Below are 18938 nucleotides of genomic sequence, written 5' to 3'. Positions count from 1 at the left end.
CCACTAATTGGAAAAGTCCTTCAGAAAGACAGTCATAGCATGGATTTCAATTCACTGCACTCTCCTCAGAAGGTAAAGGATAAAGCACACCCATTATCTACTATCCCCACCACAGTTTTAGATGATGGATCCTTTCCTCATGGAAGTACTAAAAAGCATGCCTGGAACCACAGTCAAGTCTTATGAAAAACAAAGAACTAAGATCTTTAATATCAAAAACATATTTTAGGAAATGTGTGAGCAAACAGTAAATTGTCTCATACCCTTCCACCCTCTCAGAGTGTTCTGAACAGAATTTAATGATCTCTTTCTGTTTTTCTGCCTGTGTTGAATTAACAGAAAAAAAATGATTTAGGGGTATAAGACACACCAATAATTTTTCAATAATGTATGTTCACAGATTTCTTAATAACAATTTGAATGCTGGCTTGATCTTTACCTTATGGTTCTTTGTTCTGAATTAACACCGTTAAATGAATGGGACAGATGATGTTTTGTTTTGCTGAGATTAAATCATGGCTCCCAAAGGTGGCGAGGAATAGATTACTTGGGGATTCATTTTAACAGTCAGGGAACATTTCATATACTCAAAATTACTTGGAGAATCCCTTAGGAGAGTGGAGAGTGAGGTCTCCTAGTAGATGCAACACAGCCAGCTTCCTTGGCACTGGAGTAGACTGCTGTCATTTCTGTCGGTTGAGCCATATTTTATTTTTTAAAGTTATTTCCATACAGTTGGACTGTGCTGTTATATAAAAAGGGTTATTTCTGTGCATCTGAAAGCCTGCTGCAGCAGAGATGACACAAGAATCAGAGGCAAAGAGGAAGCCACGGCGGGCACAGCAGACCGGGGTCCTATATTCATTCTGAGCCCAGGCACGTTGAATGGAACCCTGGTTTTAATGAAGATAAGACACAACTCCTTTATTGTTGTTTTTGGTACTCCCGGACTATAAACGCAGGTCCTGCAGTCACTTAACAGTACTCGGTAAAATGATGATTCTCCAAACTAACCCAAACAGGCATATATCAAAGTTTTTTTGTTAAAAGTTTCTGCAAAATAAGATCTCAGTCACGAGATTTCTCCTAGAGAATTCACTGAGAGCATATTTTCATCATCTTAGGACTCTCCAGTTACAGATACATTGATATAAAATTGTCTCCACTCAAAAAGCACTAACATCTTAAGCTGTCATGGCAAACGTGTATCTGGTGGGCAAATATAGCCGAAATGGGGGCACTGTTAATACATGACAGAAACTGCACAGAGGTGTTCCTGGAGGCTGCAAAAAGCTGGCTTAGAGACAAGCTTCGGTGCTAAATAAACCAGCACTACAAAAATAAAAAAAAATCTTCAAAAAGGAATTCCTTTTGAAGCTGTCACTGCAGTGAGTCAGCCTCCTTTGATTTTGTATTCACTGCCGTGGGACTAGAAATTACTAGCTTCCATTTGTCCTGTGGCAAGGAAGAGAAAATGCATTTATCCATCCTGCAAAAAGATGACTTTCACGAATGATGGCTTGTGCTGTTCCCAAAAGAGATCAAATGGAAGGCAGGCAGGCAGGCTCATCAGCGAGCTTTTATAATCGCTGTGTGTGCAGAGGATGTTACGGCAGGACAAATGTCAGAGCACGTTCCTCTTTCCATCTCTTATGAATGCAGAGGAAAGACTCCACGGTGAAGCTTAGGGTTTACACTGGTTCTTCTCTCAGAATGATGAGCCTGCTCTAGAATCATACTTCTAAGAGAGTAAAATTAAAAGATGAAACCCCCCAATCCTAAGTAAATACAGAATTTTAAAAAACATAGCATGGAGTTTTTAAAATGATTGATTGTTTTTTGAACTTTTTGTTGAACTATAGTATACAGAATAGGGCACAAATCATAAGGTATAGCCTGAGAATTTTAAGAAAACTAACACATTCCATTCAGATCAAGAAGCAAAAAGCTCTCTACTTGTGGCCCCTTCCCAAGGCATTAAGTTTTAAATCTTTACTTGGTGTACACAGCATAATTAAACATGCACTTGTCTTTCCAAAGATGCTGTCTTTTAGCACTTTAGCCTGTCCACTAGCTTCATGGGCTTTGGTTGGCAGTTTTTAAATATGATACCTGGTTGTGTGTGTTCATTCGCTCAGTTGTGTGAGACTCTTTGCGACCCCATGGACTGTAGCCCCCCAGGTTCTTCTGTCCATGCGATTTTCAGGCAAGAATACTGGAGTGGGTTGCCATTTCCTCCTCCAGGGGATCTTCCTGACCCCAGGGATCGAACCCGCGACTCTTGCATCTCCTGAATTGGCAGGCAGGTCTCCTGTATCACTGTGCCACCTGGGAAGCCGTATACCTGGTTGCTGCTGCTGCTAAGTTGCTTCAGTCGTGTCCAACTCTGTGCGACCCAATAGACGGCAGCCCACCAGGCTCCCCTGTCCCTGGGATTCTCCAGGCAAGAACACTGGAGTGGCTTGCCATTTCCTTCTCCAGTGCATGAAAGTGAAAAGTGAAAGTGAAGTCGCTCAGTCGTGTCTGACTCCTAGCGACCCCATGGACTGCAGCCCACCAGGCTCCCCCATCCATGGGGCTTTCCAGGCAAGAGTACCGGAGTGGGGTGCCATTGCCTTCTCCAATGCATGAAAGTGAAATGTGAAAGTGAAGTCGCTCAGTCGTGTCCGACTCCTAGCGACCCCATGGACTGCTGCCTACGAGGCTCCTCTGTCCATGGGATTTTCCAGGCAAGAGTATTGGAGTGGGGTGCCATTGCCTTCTCCAATACCTGGTTACTAATAGTTATTTTATTATTTCCCCTTTCTCTCAGTGAAAAGTCCTATCAAACTCTTTTTACTTCATATGCATATGTCAGTTTTTAATATATATTCATCTTTAGAGTGGAAATCTTAAATTTTTTTTTTTTTTTGCAATCTCTCAATTATCTGTTCTTCCCACTGAGGGCAGAATGTAACTGCACAAGTCTAGGAACCACAGAAAGGAAGAATAAGTTATGGAATGAAAAGGAACTTTAAGAGTTTTAATCAAAGAAACTTAATTTGAGATATAAAGCTAAAATCACATGTCTCATATAAAGTGTTCCATTATGCATTTTTGAATTGTCTTGAGGGTATGTTTTTATATACATAAAAGGCTTATCTTTCACCTTCTATGGAATTCTCAATTACTTTCTGCAATAATGTGTTCTCCCTTCTTTATTTAACCGAAACCTCTAAGTGCTCATAAATGATAAACAGAGAGAGGGTAACCTAGCAGCAACACCATCCTGTTTTCTTTCGCAAACAGGAAGCTGATGTGGCCCAAATGCTGTAATTTAGTTGGAATATACGTTTTTTGAACTTCAACCTAAAATCAGTGGCTGTATTTGCAACACAATTATCTTCCTCAACTTAAAATACTACATTGTGCATTGTATTTTGGTTCTTCAATTAAAAAACCCAAATTTACATATAATTATGCATGCATTTAGTCTGGGGTATTAATTAGGAAATATATGTTGAATATTATAGCTTATATGTTTGATTCAGTGTTAATTTTTAATCATTCAATATCTTCAAGTTGTACTGTGGCATGGGGATTATTAAAATAATTTTATAAAGCTTTTGTGAGTTAAGAACTAGTAGGGCAAACACTGAAACCCTTCAGTGACCCAAATTATCAGTCCAAATTTCCTGAGCCCGTGAGCAAATCTTCACACTGTAAGATAAAGGTTTTGTTTGGAAGGATCTGCAGTTACTCCTTAGATTTTATGCTCGTTTCTGCCATTATAGGTGATGTGTTACACTTCGGTTGGAAAAAGAAGAGTAAGTAATATTTGCAAAGAAATGGAGCTAGAAAAGTGTGGGGGAGGGTGACATCCCTACAGGAAGACAGACTCTGGAAAATTTCCAAAGAGGGACAGAAGAAGAATTCATTTAGAATGAGAAGAAATAAGGAGCAGGATGAAGGGTTTCCAAATTGGATGAAGAGGAGAAGAATGTTTCAGTTGGCAGAAAGAGGGAGGTGAGAAGGGTCTCTTCCAGGCCTACGGAAGGTTGGACTTTTATTTTTCTAACAGGATTATTTTGTAAATGTCATTAAAGCAATATTTGAATAGCTTTCATTAAATGTCTTTTTGGTAATGTACTTATTTAGGGTATCTCTTGCATTTTATAAGCAAGACCGTCAACCACCATAAGAAAGGAATTAATAGAAAGCAGGAAATGGAATGTACAGATGCTAGCACTTCTGTCTCACGACTGCCACCTCTTACCAGAATTCCTGTAACACAGTAAACAAACATGAACGTGCCGAGGCGATGAGGGGACCAGTAAGGGAGGCCGTGGACACCAGCCTGAGCGTTCATGGAGTGCGCGGAAAAATGCCTTGAGTCTCCTAATTCCGGTGTGAGCCCACGGGCAAGTAACTTTATTTCTCCTCTTAATTTATTTTGGTTAAAAATGAAAGGTTATCTGGTATTAATTTAAATGAAATTAATTAGTGACTATGTACCCCTGACCTGCTTCAAAAAGGTGTTAATAATTATGGGTGATTAAAACAGCACGAGCTGCAAAGTGGTACGTGAAGGCAAAGTATAGGCCTGTCTTGGAAACAACTAGAAAATAAAGGCAAAATATGAAAGCTTAAATAGTATTAGGGAAATTTTTTTTCCTAAAAGACATCACTTAAGCTAAATATTACATTGTTCAATGTTACATTGCTTTAAAAAACACATTTTAAGGAATAAAGAACACTCTGAATACATTCTTTAAAAAGCAATAATACTGCAGGGCTTTCTGCATCTTCTCATAACCGAATGAATGAAAACGCAAGTCTTGAAACTTAATGACCATATTTAGGTATTAAAATAAACAGGTGTTCCACAGAATGAATGAGATGAATAAGGACCATTAGTCTTCCAAACTGAAGATGAATAACAAAATTGAAATTCAGGAAGCTAGAGAATCAGGGAGCTTACATTTATGTGATGAGACTAACAAAAGCCAAAAAAAAAATACTGCAGGAAAAAAGACTTCATCTGGATCATTTGAGAGGTATCGAACAGTCCTAAAATCATTCCTGTGATTCACAACAAGCTGCTTGAGTATAATGAAGGTTTCAGAAGAACATGAAGAACATCCTATTATAATTCTTCTGAAATCAGAGGGATTATCAAGCAACCTGGTGTAGAATTATCCCTCCATAAGGGAAGTGGATTCCTTCATATATCAGAATGAGAAGGAATACATGAGATGAGGTGAACACTCCAGCCTCTACTCATATTTATTCTATTGGGCAAGGATGATTTGTGTGGAATTTCTAATTTGTAGTTTGTTAAAGTTCATGTCCTCTTTGTTCCTAGTGGTTCAAAGGACTTGAAGAAGGACTGACTCCATTATTTGTTTTATATAGTCAGGACATGAACTTTGACAAACTACAAATTAGAAATTCAACACAAATTAAATTCTTCTAGTTTTTAATACCACTGGACTAGTAGCTATACCACCTCAGGCAAGTCACTTAACCTTTCTGAGTATTGATTTCCATTTCTGTAAACTGGAGGGGCTGAGCTAGATGGAGACGTCTCTTCCAGTCACACTTCTACCATCCCAAAGGCTAAGTCTGTGGTGTTAAAAGCAAATGTTTTAAAAATGAATTAGTACATGAGACATAAGATCTATGGTTTTTACCCTTAATGGAAGAAAGTGAAAGTCATGGTTTCCTTTTCCACAATGCCTTTCAGCCGTGTTCCAATCTCATCCCTTTTGAAAATGCCTAAAAGGCTACGGAATTTCATGCAGGTTGAACAGTACCTTCCTGCCAATCATTTATCTCTCACAGTTGGTCTCATGGTCTCTGCCATTCTCTTACTTTCTAGTCTCTGTCACCCCATATATTCCACTTAAAAATTTAAAAAAATGTAAAAAATGGAAAGATATAATTATTTTTGTTCACTTTTTGAAAACGTTTATCTTGATTAAGTGTCAAGAAGGAACATTTGCATCCCTATATAGGAAGGGGTGTCTCCAAGAAAGTCATACATGCACTCAAAGTGCCTTCTCTATATTACTAGAATAGAATCTTAAAATCCAAACACCAAATTTTGTGAAAATGTTAAGAATAAACATAAACTCTCTTTCAAATTTCTAAGTGAAATAAAAAAGTAGTAGAAAAACCAGACGGTAATTAAATGCATTTCCTTCTTTCAGAGCTCCCCTTTTCTTAAGAGAATTAAGATTTAATTATACTTATTGTGATAAATGCAAATTATTCTGCTCATGGCCCAAGCCTCAGGAGATTTCCCTGACATACCTGGAGTACAGGGGGGGAAAAAAAAACAAAACCTAGAAGAAAATTTAATCCTCTAGGAAAATCTGAGACTCAGTTGTCAAACTGTAGTTTGCATAAAAGTCAACTGGGGAGCTCATTAAAATTTCAGAATGCTGAGCTCAGGGGTGTGCTGATAACACACAGGCTGTCTGAAAAAAATATACATGTGTGGGTAAATACATATTTATTATAATTTTTATTAACATAAAAGATGTGTAGGACACAACTTATAAAAATAATAAAATAAATAATACTATTTATCATAAATTCCATATAACCAGATGAATTTCACAGAATTATTTCCTTAATTTTTGCTGAACTTTTCTTAGCTCACCTATGGTTATAAATGATGAGTGAGTCCTTCAGATAAGAATGTTTGTTGATATCCTGCTTTATTGAAATAACAAAGAGATAGGCTCAAACCACTTGCTAATCAGCAAAGTGAGCAAAATCTTTGCAGTGTTGGATAGTAGTTTTTGAATTGAAAAAATATTTTGTAAAGTATTTTGGCTATTCACAATAATCTGCACTACTAACATAGTTTTCATTATTTTCTTAAATCTAAACAACAAAATAATTTATGAAGCACTGATTTGTAGCGCTTGTCAATTTCAATGGTGTAAAATTTCCCACCATGACTGATTTCAAGCTATCAATGGGACATTACTGAACACTGGGCTGGGAAAAGATGAGCCATTCGTGCATCATTCTATAGTATTTCCACCGTACAGATCAATAGACATAAATACCAACCAGAGTGAAGATAATAGTAAAATGTAGTAAGATAATTAGAGGATGATGATCTTTGAGTATTTATTGCCTTTGTTTTTCATCACAGCTATACTTAACAATGGACTTCCTTGGTGGCTCAGCTGGTAAAGACTCCACCTACAATGCAGGAGACCTGGATTCGATCCCTGGGTTAGGAGGTCACCTGGAGAAGGGAAGGGTAACCCACTCCAGTATTCTTGCCTGGAGAATCCCATGAACAGAGGAGCCTGTTGTGTCCAAGAGCCTGACACGGCTGAGCAGCTAAGCACACATGCTCACTTAACAATGAGCTCACGAAACAGCTGAAAATTAACTACTGGCTCTTTCTGGTCAATATGAGACTGTTTCAGGACACAACTGCCAGTCCTCGACTTCTTGTGCATTTGATTCAGTAGGTCTGGTTGAAACTAGGAATTTTCATTTTAAAAAGCACCCCGAGGAGATTCTGGCACAAGTAGTTGACAGATAAGATTCTGAGAAATTCTGACACAGACTACTATGTACTTTAAGAGGTAATTCTATTAAGAACATTTCGCTAATTCTAATTGTTTTAATGGAACATTAAAAAGAGTTCCTTGATTTAAGTAAACACTGGGTAAAATGTTTCAACTATGAAAACGTCTAGTGCCAGGTTAGCCCCTTGGACTGCAAGGAAATCAAACCGGTCCATCCTAAGGGAAATCAGTCCTGAATATTCACTGGAAGGACTGATGCTGAAGCTGATGCTCCAATACTTTGGCCACCTGATGCGAAGAACTGACACACTGGAAAAGACCCTGATTCTGGGAAAGACTGAAGGCAGGAGGAGAAGGGGACGACAGAGGGTGAGATGGTTGGATGGCATCACTGACTCGATGGACGTTGAGTCTGAGTGAACTCCGGGAGTTGATGATGGACAGGGAGGCCTGGTGTGCTGTGATTCATGGGGTCGCAAAGAGTCGGACACGACTGAGCGACTGATCTGATCTGATCTGATCTGACAAATAATGAAAGAACCTTACATGTGCTGCCGTAGAAATATGCCCAGGATATATTGTTAAATTAAAAACAACAGCAAATGCAGATCTGTGGAGAGTGTGATCTGAATTTTGTCCAAAAAAAGAAAAACAGTGCAGATATACATATCTGGGGTTTCTGTGTGTATACAGAAATGTAAAAGGGACAAGCATATGGAAAACCGGCAGATATAAATGGCAGTTACCTGGGGGAAGGGCTGGGGGTAGAAAGGGAGATGGGATTGAAGAAGGTATTGTAGATTTTTTTCTTTTTCATCTATATACCTTCTCTTCAATAGTTTTACTGAGATATAATGTACATACCTTACAATTGACCCCTTTAAGTCTATAATTCAATGGCTTTTTAGTATATAGATATGTGCAAATGTCACTTCATATTATATATATTTTTTAAATAGGTATTGTGAGTTTTTACTTTTCTTTTTAAGGGTCTTCTGTATTTTTCAAAAAATGAAAAATAAAGTTTGGGAGAGATTATTTTAATGACAAAATAAATATTCAGATATATCCAGAGTCCTTCAATTCTTGTTAGTCTTTTAACTAATTGAGGCTTCTTGTTCCCCTGGAAAGTAAGTAAAGTCGCTCAGTTGTGTCCAACTCTTTGTGACCCCATGGACTGTACCTGCCAGGCTCTCTGTCCATGGGATCTTCCAGGCGAGAGTACTGGAGTGGGTTGCCATTTCCTTCTCCAGGGGATCTTCCTGACCCAGGGATCGAACCAAGGTCTCTTGCATTGTAGGCAGATGCTTTACCATCTGAGCCACCAGGGAAATACCCCTTTTTCCCCTACTGGAACTTTTTGCAATTCCGAGGCCTGAAAAGCTCTGGAAGCCTCAAGTTTTTCTGGCTAATGTTTGGTAGCAAAATCTGATCAGAACGAATGTGATGCTACTTATTACATGTCTTTAACCCTCACAGTGTGACCACCTGAACACTGTGCTAAAGGAATCTTAGCATATTTGACTAGGGACAGGGTCTCAGACACCCAAAGGTGACATAATGTAATATATGATTTCTGCGCTTGAATATCTTTCAAAAGGGTTTAATGTTCTTAATTCCAAATGGCATGTTTCCCAAAGCATGTGAATGAAAGTTTGGGCCCCTACCTCAAAGAATATTAGAGAAATAGAAAATGGGAGGTGGGAAGGAAGAAAGGAGACTTGCTGAATGGCATGGGAATCCCAGGAATGAGAGAGAAAAGGGAAACTGAAGTCAAGAGCACCCTTCCCGGAACCACGGGTGCGGCCGTTCCTGGAGTTGAACTTGGAAACATGTGCGCCCTGGGGAAAAAGACCATGTTGAGAACTAACCTCCTGTATGCCATAAGGGATCAGGACTGCTGGAACGTGTGCATATCAGGGTCCTATTTAGAGAAAGCCAGGCTGAATGCTAGAAAGGGGTCTTCTCCATCTCCTTCAGTATAGAGACAACGGTTTTCAGGCTTCTCCCTGGGGAGGGGAAGCTTTAATCACCCTCTCCCCATTCAGAATTTCAAGGGAGATTCTTACACGTGGAAAGTCACCCGGAACTCTTGAAAATACGTGGGTTTAAATACCCTCAGCCACAGTATCCCTCACTCTGCAGGGGAGAGAGTAAAAGCAGGCATGGTGTGTCTCGCTGGAAAGCACACAAGAGGAAGCTGCTTCAACAGATTGAGAGAGAAGACAGTGCAGGAAGCCCGGGGAGCGGCCTTCCACCAGAGTCCCAGCAGCTCCACAACCAGGAAACAGGAGTCGAGAGCATCTCAGTGCTTCCACTGAAGCCAGAGTAGCCTGCTTTCTACTCAGTTCAGTTCAGTCACTCAGTCGTGTCCAACTCTTTGTGACCCCATGGACTGCAGCACGCCAGGCCTCCCTGCTGCTGCTGCTGCTGCTAAGTTGCTTCAGTCATGTCTGACTCTGTGCGACCCCATAGACGGCAGCCCACCAGGCTCCACCGTCCCTGGGATTCTCCAGGCAAGAACACTGGAGTGGGCTGCCATTTCCTTCTCCAATGCATGAAACTGAAAAGTGAAAGTGAAGTCACTCAGTCATGTCCAATGCCTAGCGACCCCATGCACCACAAGCCCACCAGGCTCCTCCGTCCATGGGATTTTCCAGGCAAGAGTACTGGAGTTGGGTGCCATTGCCAGGCCTCCCTGTCCATCACCAATTCCCAGAGTTTACTCAAACCCATGTCCATTGAGTTGGTGACGCCATCCAACCATCTCATCCTCTGTCGTCCCCTTCTCCTCCTGCCTTCAATCTTTCCGAGCATCAGGGTCTTTTCCAATGAGTCAGTTCTTCGCATCAGGTGGCCAAAGTTTTGGAGTTTCAGCTTCAGCATCAGTCCTTCCAATGAACATTCAGGACTGATTTCCTTTAGGATGGACTGGTGGGATCTCCTTGCAGTTCAAGCCTCTCAAGAGACTTCTCCAATACCATGGTTCAAAAGCGTTCTACTGCAATGACATAATTTGAAGTGCAGCTGCCCTGCCACCGATCTATGCTCTGCCTTGTTCAAAAATGCATTAGCAAGGGATTTTTCCTGGGCTCACAATTTCAAAGCTTTTTCCAACAGCTTGCTGGCAGTAGTTTTGTAAGAGGCAGATAAGCGGCAGGAGTCACTGTGGAATCAGAATTCCTCCAGAGTCCTGTTTTCCCTTCTCCCTGCCACTGTCCCCTTTACCTCATGCGCACTCTGCTACTGCCTCAGCTGTGGTGAAAAGGAAGCCCCTGTTTGTGCACATATGTGAGTACGGAGTGTGCACTTCATGAACGCATGATCCATGTCTACTAACACCTGTGTCTAGTAACACCCACTTGTCTAGAACTAAGCTACGCAGAAAAGTGCAAGTGTTGGTCGTGCAGTTGTATCCAACTCTTTTCGACCCTAGGGACTGTACCGTGCCAGGCTCCTCTGTCCATGGAATTCTTTATCAAGAATACTGGAGTGGGTAACCATTCCCTTCTCCAGGGGATCTTCCCAACCCAGGGATCGAATCTGGGTCTCCCGCACTGCAGGTGGATTCTTTACCACCTGACTCACCAGGGAAGCCACACGGCAACGGATCACAGCCAGGATGCAACAACACAAGAGGGCAAGAAGAAATCAAATCTGAAGGCTACCAAGTCCAGGCACTGGTGTTCCTATGATTTTATTCAAAGAACGCCCTCTAAGGGTTTCAACTCAGAGTCTGTTTACTCTAAATTGACAATTATATAAAACTTGGCTGCCGATATTCCACATTGTCAATTTAGAACGCAAGAGAAAGGATGCCCAGAGGAGATCAATCTGGGAACACGGAATCTTTTTCTGAACGAAGTGTGGTCTTGTTTGCTTCTCACCCCCCTCTCTTACTGCACTGACTGTATGGGCTCCGGGGATCACAGTTACTGTTTTATTTTCATTTGCCCCCACTGGATGAGGGCAGACTTTCGTTCTCATTCATCTTCACCTCCATGCGCTGCTCTGTCTGAATTAAAACGAGTTGAAGCGGTAGCTTGACAGCTGAGGAAACTACATCAAATAGAAACAGACAGAAGAAGGCAAGAAGCCCAGTAACATGAAAAATCTGTATCTACTACTAAAATGTGGGAGGAAATTATTGTACAGTAGTTGATATCCAGAATGACAGCCCCAAATTATGATACCCACCAAAAGGATAAGAATAAACTAACATTTATTGCCAGTCTGCTCTGTGTTGGGCAGAGCATCAGGTACATAATATCTGCCACCTGTTTCACTTTCGTGAGACCCATAATATATTTGGGAAAGATTTCTGTCCAAAATATTTCAAGGTTATGGTACTTACAGTGTTAATATCTTATTTTTCTGGAAAGCTTGGCTACCGAAAATGCTTTGTTCTTTAAGGGTTCCAGCTAGGATTTTGTGATTTTTATTAATATAACCTCAGTAATTTGGAGATGAAACTTCTCAGAGCTCACTCTTATATAATGGAGCATTGAAAACAGGAGCCCTAGGCTTCATTACCCTCATTTAGAAAATAAGCATTAAACACTCACTCTAAGAAAAATGAACCTTTCTGCTGTGCTCCCAGGAAAATGCTAAAACCTAGGTGCACTGAGGGTTGTAAGGAAGGGGCAGAAGCAAGCTCTGGATGTGTGTGTGTATGTGTGTGTGTATGTGTGTGGTCTCTATCCCTGATAATACCTGTCAGTTTTCTTATAGGCACCAAGCACTTAGGGATGAATAGTTTATAGCTTGGAAATTCTGCCAAGTCAAAGACAGTCAGAGCTTATGCACTTGGGAAAAGAAATTCTTGCCTCCTTTTTATATCAGCTCCAACTTGAGCTGGTCAGTGCAAGAGTTTTCTGATTTGAGAAATGAAGAGTTATTGTTGGAGACTAGTAAGCTAATGCCAGAAACTCTGCAAAGAAGAGGCCCAGGTCTCTTAAGATTCCCTTGGGCCAAAACATCCAGAAGAAAAGTGGCGAGTTTCTGCAATAATCTCAGGAGAATTTTCTCTGTTGGAATAAGACGTTATTTAGAAAAAATTTGGCAATGAAAAAACTAAAGAAAGAGGACCAGGAGGAATCTCTAGTTTCCGCTATTCTAATTTCCTTAAGGGCAGGGGACTCAGTCTTGTAGATTACCTCTGTACGACTGAGCTCTGAACAACAAAAAAGGCAGGAAGCAGGGCCCAGCTAGGAAACCTCCACTGGCACTGCGACAAACATAAACACGGTTCTGCGTCTAAATATAACAAGAAATTCTGACACCCTTGAAGGGTAACCAACATATTCTCTATATTATGGGTGACTAGGACAAAAGGTGGCATTTAAGGGAATTTGTATCACCTTAAAGCCTGTTATAGAAACTATGAGAGCGGCCAACACCGAGTGCTTACCAGATAGCTTCAGTCAGAAGCTATGATCCCACTTTACAGACGAGGAAAGCAGAGAGGTTTAGAAACTTGGTGAGGATAATAAAATGAGCAAATGCCGTTGCCAGGCCATCTGGACTTAGAGTTTGATCATGTAACCAAAGACTATGGTGAGTTCTAATGGGGTTACATTCTGTTTTCTACAGAACATTACTTTCTAAAAAAAAAATTAAAGCTTCATTAAAATAAAAAGACAAACTCATTCTGGCCTTCCAGAGTCCCATCCAAGCCCGCCCTGGCCTCCTAACACCCCAATCTTTCTTCGTAAGGCTGGGGGCTTTGTCATGTACTCAAGCCCAGGACCCAAGTGAAAATCTGATCAGGTTACCGCTGGGAAGCACACTGAGTGGTTTCAGAACAGTCCTAACAGGATCTGTGTGGTCCGGTCCCCACCTGTCAGCTCTCTCCTCATTTCTTGCCACCTGTCCCTTGGCATTTCACACTCCGGTAAGGCTGTTGCCAAGAGTTCCTGGTGGGCCTGAGGCTCCTCACCCCAAATCCATGCACACTTACTCCATCTGGAACATGTCTCCTCCCAGCCCCCACCTGACTGTAGGCTCCCGATTACCATGTCAGTTCAGTTCAGTTCAGTTGCTCAGTCATGTGCAACTCTTTGAGACCCATGGACCGCAGCACGCCAGGCCTCCCTGTCCATCACCAACTCCCAGAGTTTACTCAACTTCATGTCCATTGAATCAGTGATGCCATCCAACCATGTCATCCTCTGTTGTCCCTTTCTCCTCCCACCTTCAATCTTTCTCAGCATCAGGGTCTTTTCCAATGAGTCAGCTCTTCGCATCAGGAGGCCAAAGTATTGGAGTTTCAGTTTTAGCATCAGCCCTTCCAATGAACACCCAGGACTTATCTCCTTTAGAATGGACTGGTTGGATCTCCTTGCAGTCCAAGGGACTCTCAAGAGTCTTCTCCAACACCACAGTTCAAAAGCATCAATTCTTCGGTGCTCAGCTTTCTTCACAGTCCAACTCTCACATCCATACATGACCACTGGAAAAACCATAGCCTTGACTAGACGGACCTTTGTTGGCAAAGTAATGTCTCTGCTTTTGAATATGCTGTCTAGGTTGGTCATAACCTTCCTTCCAAGGAGCAAGCATCTTTTAATTTCATGGCTGCAGTCCCCATCCGCAGTGTGAATCCTTGCAAAGGCTCCATCTTCTAAGAAGGCTTTCCCAGACACCATCCCCCTGCCCTGCCAGGCAGACCTGCCCGCTGGTCACCCCACAGCCCCTGTGTCTGGGACGCATTTCTACTTCTGCCTAAAAACACCCTGCTCCTGTGCTTGTCTCTCCTGCGAGAATGTACTAGACTCCTCTGAGCAAGAAGATCAGCACAGCCGCACTAGCCCAGATCTGACGTAAGACTGGCGTGGCATCTAATAAAGTTGGGCCCTTTTAACTGTCGCTTTTACAGCTTCACATTCTGCTCTACTTCTAAAACAAAAAGCCAAACCAAAACAAGTATTTCAGGCCACCCACAGATCAATCTTTCCTCACTACTAGACATCCCAGTCCAAGACGCACCCAGCTGGCTTCAGGGTATGTTCTCCAATAAACATCAGAAGACATTTTACCTTCACTGTTGATGCATGATTAAAGAGACGTCTTAGGCTTCCCAAGTCTCTAAAACGTTCCTTGTGTAGAAAAATGCTCATACGCTTAAACCAAACATTTTCTCACTTTTCAGCAGAGTGCAGTGATTTCCTTGTGGTGCTAATCTGCTTTTGATTTATAATTTACATTCTAAAAAAATATCATTAATAGTTTTAACATAAAGTTCGAATCTTCACTAAGATGATTATGTATATATGTACACATATATAGAACATATATAATTCATTTTTAATTATTAAAAGATATGATGCTATAATTCCACTTCTAGATTCATCTGGCAATAACTGTGAGATCACCATATAGAATCTTTTTAAAGTATAAGTCACTTCTTATAGTTACTCAAGCACATAGAGATTTACTTTAACACTTTTTTATTAGGAGGGTATGAGTAGAAGTATAGTGCACTAACTGGCAGGTACTTAACATAGTGTTTATATTAGGAGAATTTAAAAACTGAAGAGAATTATAACATTGTAAAGGGGGAAAAAAATCACACAATCCTGTCTTTCAGCTTACTGACTGCTTCCTTTTATTCCCTGTTCCTTATAACCCTTGAAAACATACAAGCATATCTATGGCTTTATGTAGTCTGTATAAAAATTTATGAGTTGCTATTTTTGTTGTTATACCATTTATTTGATTAGTCCCCTATTAAGGGACTTTCGTTAACTTTCCAGGTTTTCATATCACTAGATAATGGTATATAAATAACTGTGGGTAGGTAGCTCCTTAGAAAACAAAACTAAAAAATTCCAACAAAACCCTTCCTTTAGTTGAGGACAGAAGCCTAGAGCGAGATTTTAATGTTTTATATAAAATGTATATAATATGATAAAGCTGCCTTCCAAAACACTGCACTAATTCACAGAGCTCCCCGAACTGTAGCATATTCATCTAAACCCTGGCAGCCCTGGGTTTTATAATTCAATCTCCACTCATACTCAATTAAGTATAAATGCAAAATGCCCCCGTGTTGTTTCAGTGCGATTTGATCTTCTCATGTTGTTTACTTCCTATTCTAAGCCATCCATGTATAGCTTAAGGCACAAGATGGTATCTGTGCTACTGAATGAATTACATGGGTGACATTTTGGGTTTACATTTCTATTACATTATTATAAGATCTGTAAGTTATAGGATCAATCTTCCTCCCTTATATGTACTATCTCTTTGAAAAACGTTTCTCAGAAAAATGAAAAATGAAAAACTAGTATAAAAGTTTCCAGTCCCTTATAGTAAATAAAGATGATATATTTATAAATTAAACATCAGTACTTTTTCATGACCCCAAATTAAACATAAATTACAAAACGAAATTAATTCTTCATCAGTAATAAGTTAAATTATTACAGTAGTATGTTTTGAAAACTAGTATATGATGTATTTTCCCTTTGCCCTGGGGGTATCAGTGCAGTATCTGTAAGGAAGTACTACGAAGCTAGGAGGAATTAGGTTGAAGTCTAGGGTTCTATAGAGGATAGATTTGGGGGTTGGAGGCTGTGGGGTATGACCAGCTATTTTAGTTGTGGTGACTGGGGAAAGCCTTCCCCATTTCTTTGGGAAAATAATAGTCTTGTCAATGCTTTGGAAGTCAGCAGTCTTAGAATCAGCCTGTTCCCCCGATACCCACATGGCAAATTTCAGAGCAGATAATTTGTGTCTTTGTTCCTCAAACACGAACATTATTTATTCCTCTGTTTTCAACAAAACCTTGTCTCAGTGCTATAATTAACAACTTAAGATTTTAGGTTCTGTTCCAAAAATGGAAAGCTATTTATATACAACTCACAGCATACTTTAAATATAAAACAGGTTTTACCTGGAAGTTAGGCTCCTGAGCTGGCTCATAGGAGCTTGTTTAATCGATAATACATCTGATGGCAATACTTATTATAATTTTCTTATTATATAAATTTATTCTTTCTAAAAATTTTAACTGAAGCATATAGATCCTTTTCCAGAGGAAGACTGTATTTATTGTCCCAGCCCTGATGCTGAGAACCTGTGGACACCCTCACCACGGGGTGCTCGCTCAGCAAAGGCCCTGGGGATGTTTCACAGGCAGAGATGGACATGTGCTTCTACACTTCGTTGATGGATAGAAAGCTAATGTATCTACAGAGCAGAATGTATTAGGTTAGTTAGTAGAAATACAGTGTTGAATTAGAGAACTCGAGAAAACACGTATGTCAGCAAAGCAAAGGGGAAGGCTCACGTGCCCAGAAGACTGCTTAATGTTTGTACTCCTGTGAACACCAAAGTGTGAACCTGGAATGCAGCTGGAGCTGATTAAATGCAGCAGAAGGAGTGATAATTACAGTCTTGGGTGCCTTGGCAACAGGGCCCCATCCTCATGTTAAAGATTCTATAGTAAGAAAAGGAGCACTTCAGCAAAGTGCCTAGTCATACGGGTAGGCCAACAAGAGTCCCAGGCAATATTCAGAAGCCTCTGTGGAGGGGGAGGGGTCTGAACATCAGCTCAGTTGACAACAGATAAGAGGCAAGTGTGGATTACAGACAGCACTGACGTGAACCCGTGTGTCGGAGAACTTCCCTGCCATCACGAAACCCAGCGACTCTCCAGTGATTTGCTTCTAGGAAGAGAAATTAATTACTAGTCTCTATTCGTTCTGATGCTGCTGCTTAGATGGAACCTCTTAATAGGAGACAGTGGATAAGATAAATACTCTGTAAAGGAAGAGAACCCTAAAGTTAGCGTAAGAGAAAGCACAGTAGGATGAATAAGAGAAAATGTGTGTAAGAGACTGTAACTTTCAAAAGAAAACTCATGTCTGGTGGCTCAAATGGTAAAGACTCTGCCTGCAATGCAGGAGACCTGGGTTGGGAAGATCCCCTGGAGAAGGAAATGGCAACCCACTCCACTATTCCAGCCTGGAGGTCCCCAGTCCACGGGGCGGCAAAGAGTCAAACACGACTGAGTGACTGACTAACACTTTTCACTTCAATAGTCCCAAATTCCAGGACACACAAGCAGCTGTTTCCTATTGGGCAGCGGGTATAGTTAATTCTTCATTTTATTACATAGGTAATAGTTAGTGCATATAGTTTAAACAATATAGTAATGAAAGTTGAGCTTAGTTTCAACATTTCAAAACTTACCTCTAAAAGCACTAATATCCCCATAGTGTACTTGGAGTACAAAGTATTTGCTTCCAGTCTCTCCTCCAACTCTGAATCCAACACCTGAAGATTTTCAAAAGAAGACAAACTCGTATTTTAGAAATGGAACTCTAAAATAGAGCTAATCAAAGGTTGCTGATCTATGAAATCCAAATGGAAAGAAAATAGTATGTAACATATGCAATTATATTAAAATAACAATAAACTGGCTGTTCAATGAAAATCTCTGATATAACCTATTATTTCTCCTCAAAACTTTGATGGAATTCTATTTGTAGTCTCTACTTCAGAACTAGAGTAATCACTATACTTTAAGAGGACAACTCATTCATTTTTCAAGAAACAGAACAAAGTAAAGAAAATGAAATTCTGTCCTTGTTGATTACATAACAGACACACATAAACCTATGCTTTCACTTTGTTTTGTGTATACTTGTATCCATTTTTGGGCTTCCCTGGTAGCTCAGCCGGTAAAGAAACAGACTGCAATGCAGGAGACCCCAGTTCGATTCCTAGGTTGGGAAGACCCCCTAGAGAAGGGAACAGCTACCCACTCCAGTGTTTTGGCCTGGAGAATTCCAAGGACAGAGAAGCCTGGTGGGCTACATCCATGGGGTCACAAAGAGTTGGACAGGACTGAGCGACTTTCACTTACTTACATATCCATTTTTACTTTGATTGAATATAGGAAATTAGACTTAAGATCATCTCAGGGGAATTGTTTTTTTTTTCCCATGTGAAAACAGATATCTGCAAAAATACCACTGAAGAAACCAACTACTTACTAGATTACAATGTCAATAAATTATTGGAATCTGAAGGGTTCCTAAGAGTCTTACTAGCAGAGTTTGCTAGTAAGCTAAAAAAAAAAAAAAAAAAAAAACTCGGCAGAGAAAATATTTACAGATGGAGAAAAAAATGTCTTACCTTCTCTGCTAATGTATCTTAAAAACATCAACAAATCTATGACAAACCTTCCTGTTAGTTTCTGAACTTGTTTGGTAGTGGCTGCCTGGAAAACAGAGAAGGCAATGGCACCCCACTCCAGTACTCTTGCCTGGAAAATCCCATGGACAGAGGAGCCTAGTGGGCTGCAGTCCATGGGGTCGCTAAGAGTCGGACACGACTGAGCGACTTCACTTTCACTTTTCACTTTCATGCATTGGAGAGGGAAATGGCAAC

At 40.6% G+C, this 18938-nt stretch overlaps 1 protein-coding gene across 11 annotated transcripts in view; it reads right to left on the bottom strand.

The window, feature by feature from the left end:
* Window positions 1-18938, bottom strand: part of PAM (peptidylglycine alpha-amidating monooxygenase) — a 324625-nt gene that overhangs the window by 87280 nt on the left and 218407 nt on the right. For all 11 annotated transcript variants that reach the window (XM_019965490.2, XM_019965491.2, XM_019965492.2 and 8 more), the window contains exon 8: window positions 17736-17819. In XM_019965490.2, coding sequence (XP_019821049.2) covers window positions 17736-17819 — 84 coding nt within the window. The remainder of the gene's footprint in view (window positions 1-17735; window positions 17820-18938) is intronic.

This window comes from Bos indicus, chromosome 7, assembly GCF_029378745.1.
Source record: "Bos indicus isolate NIAB-ARS_2022 breed Sahiwal x Tharparkar chromosome 7, NIAB-ARS_B.indTharparkar_mat_pri_1.0, whole genome shotgun sequence".
In the NCBI taxonomy this organism is placed as follows: domain Eukaryota; kingdom Metazoa; phylum Chordata; class Mammalia; order Artiodactyla; family Bovidae; genus Bos; species Bos indicus.
Note: the sequence above shows the minus strand (reverse complement) of the source record. Positions and strands in the feature narration are given on the sequence as shown.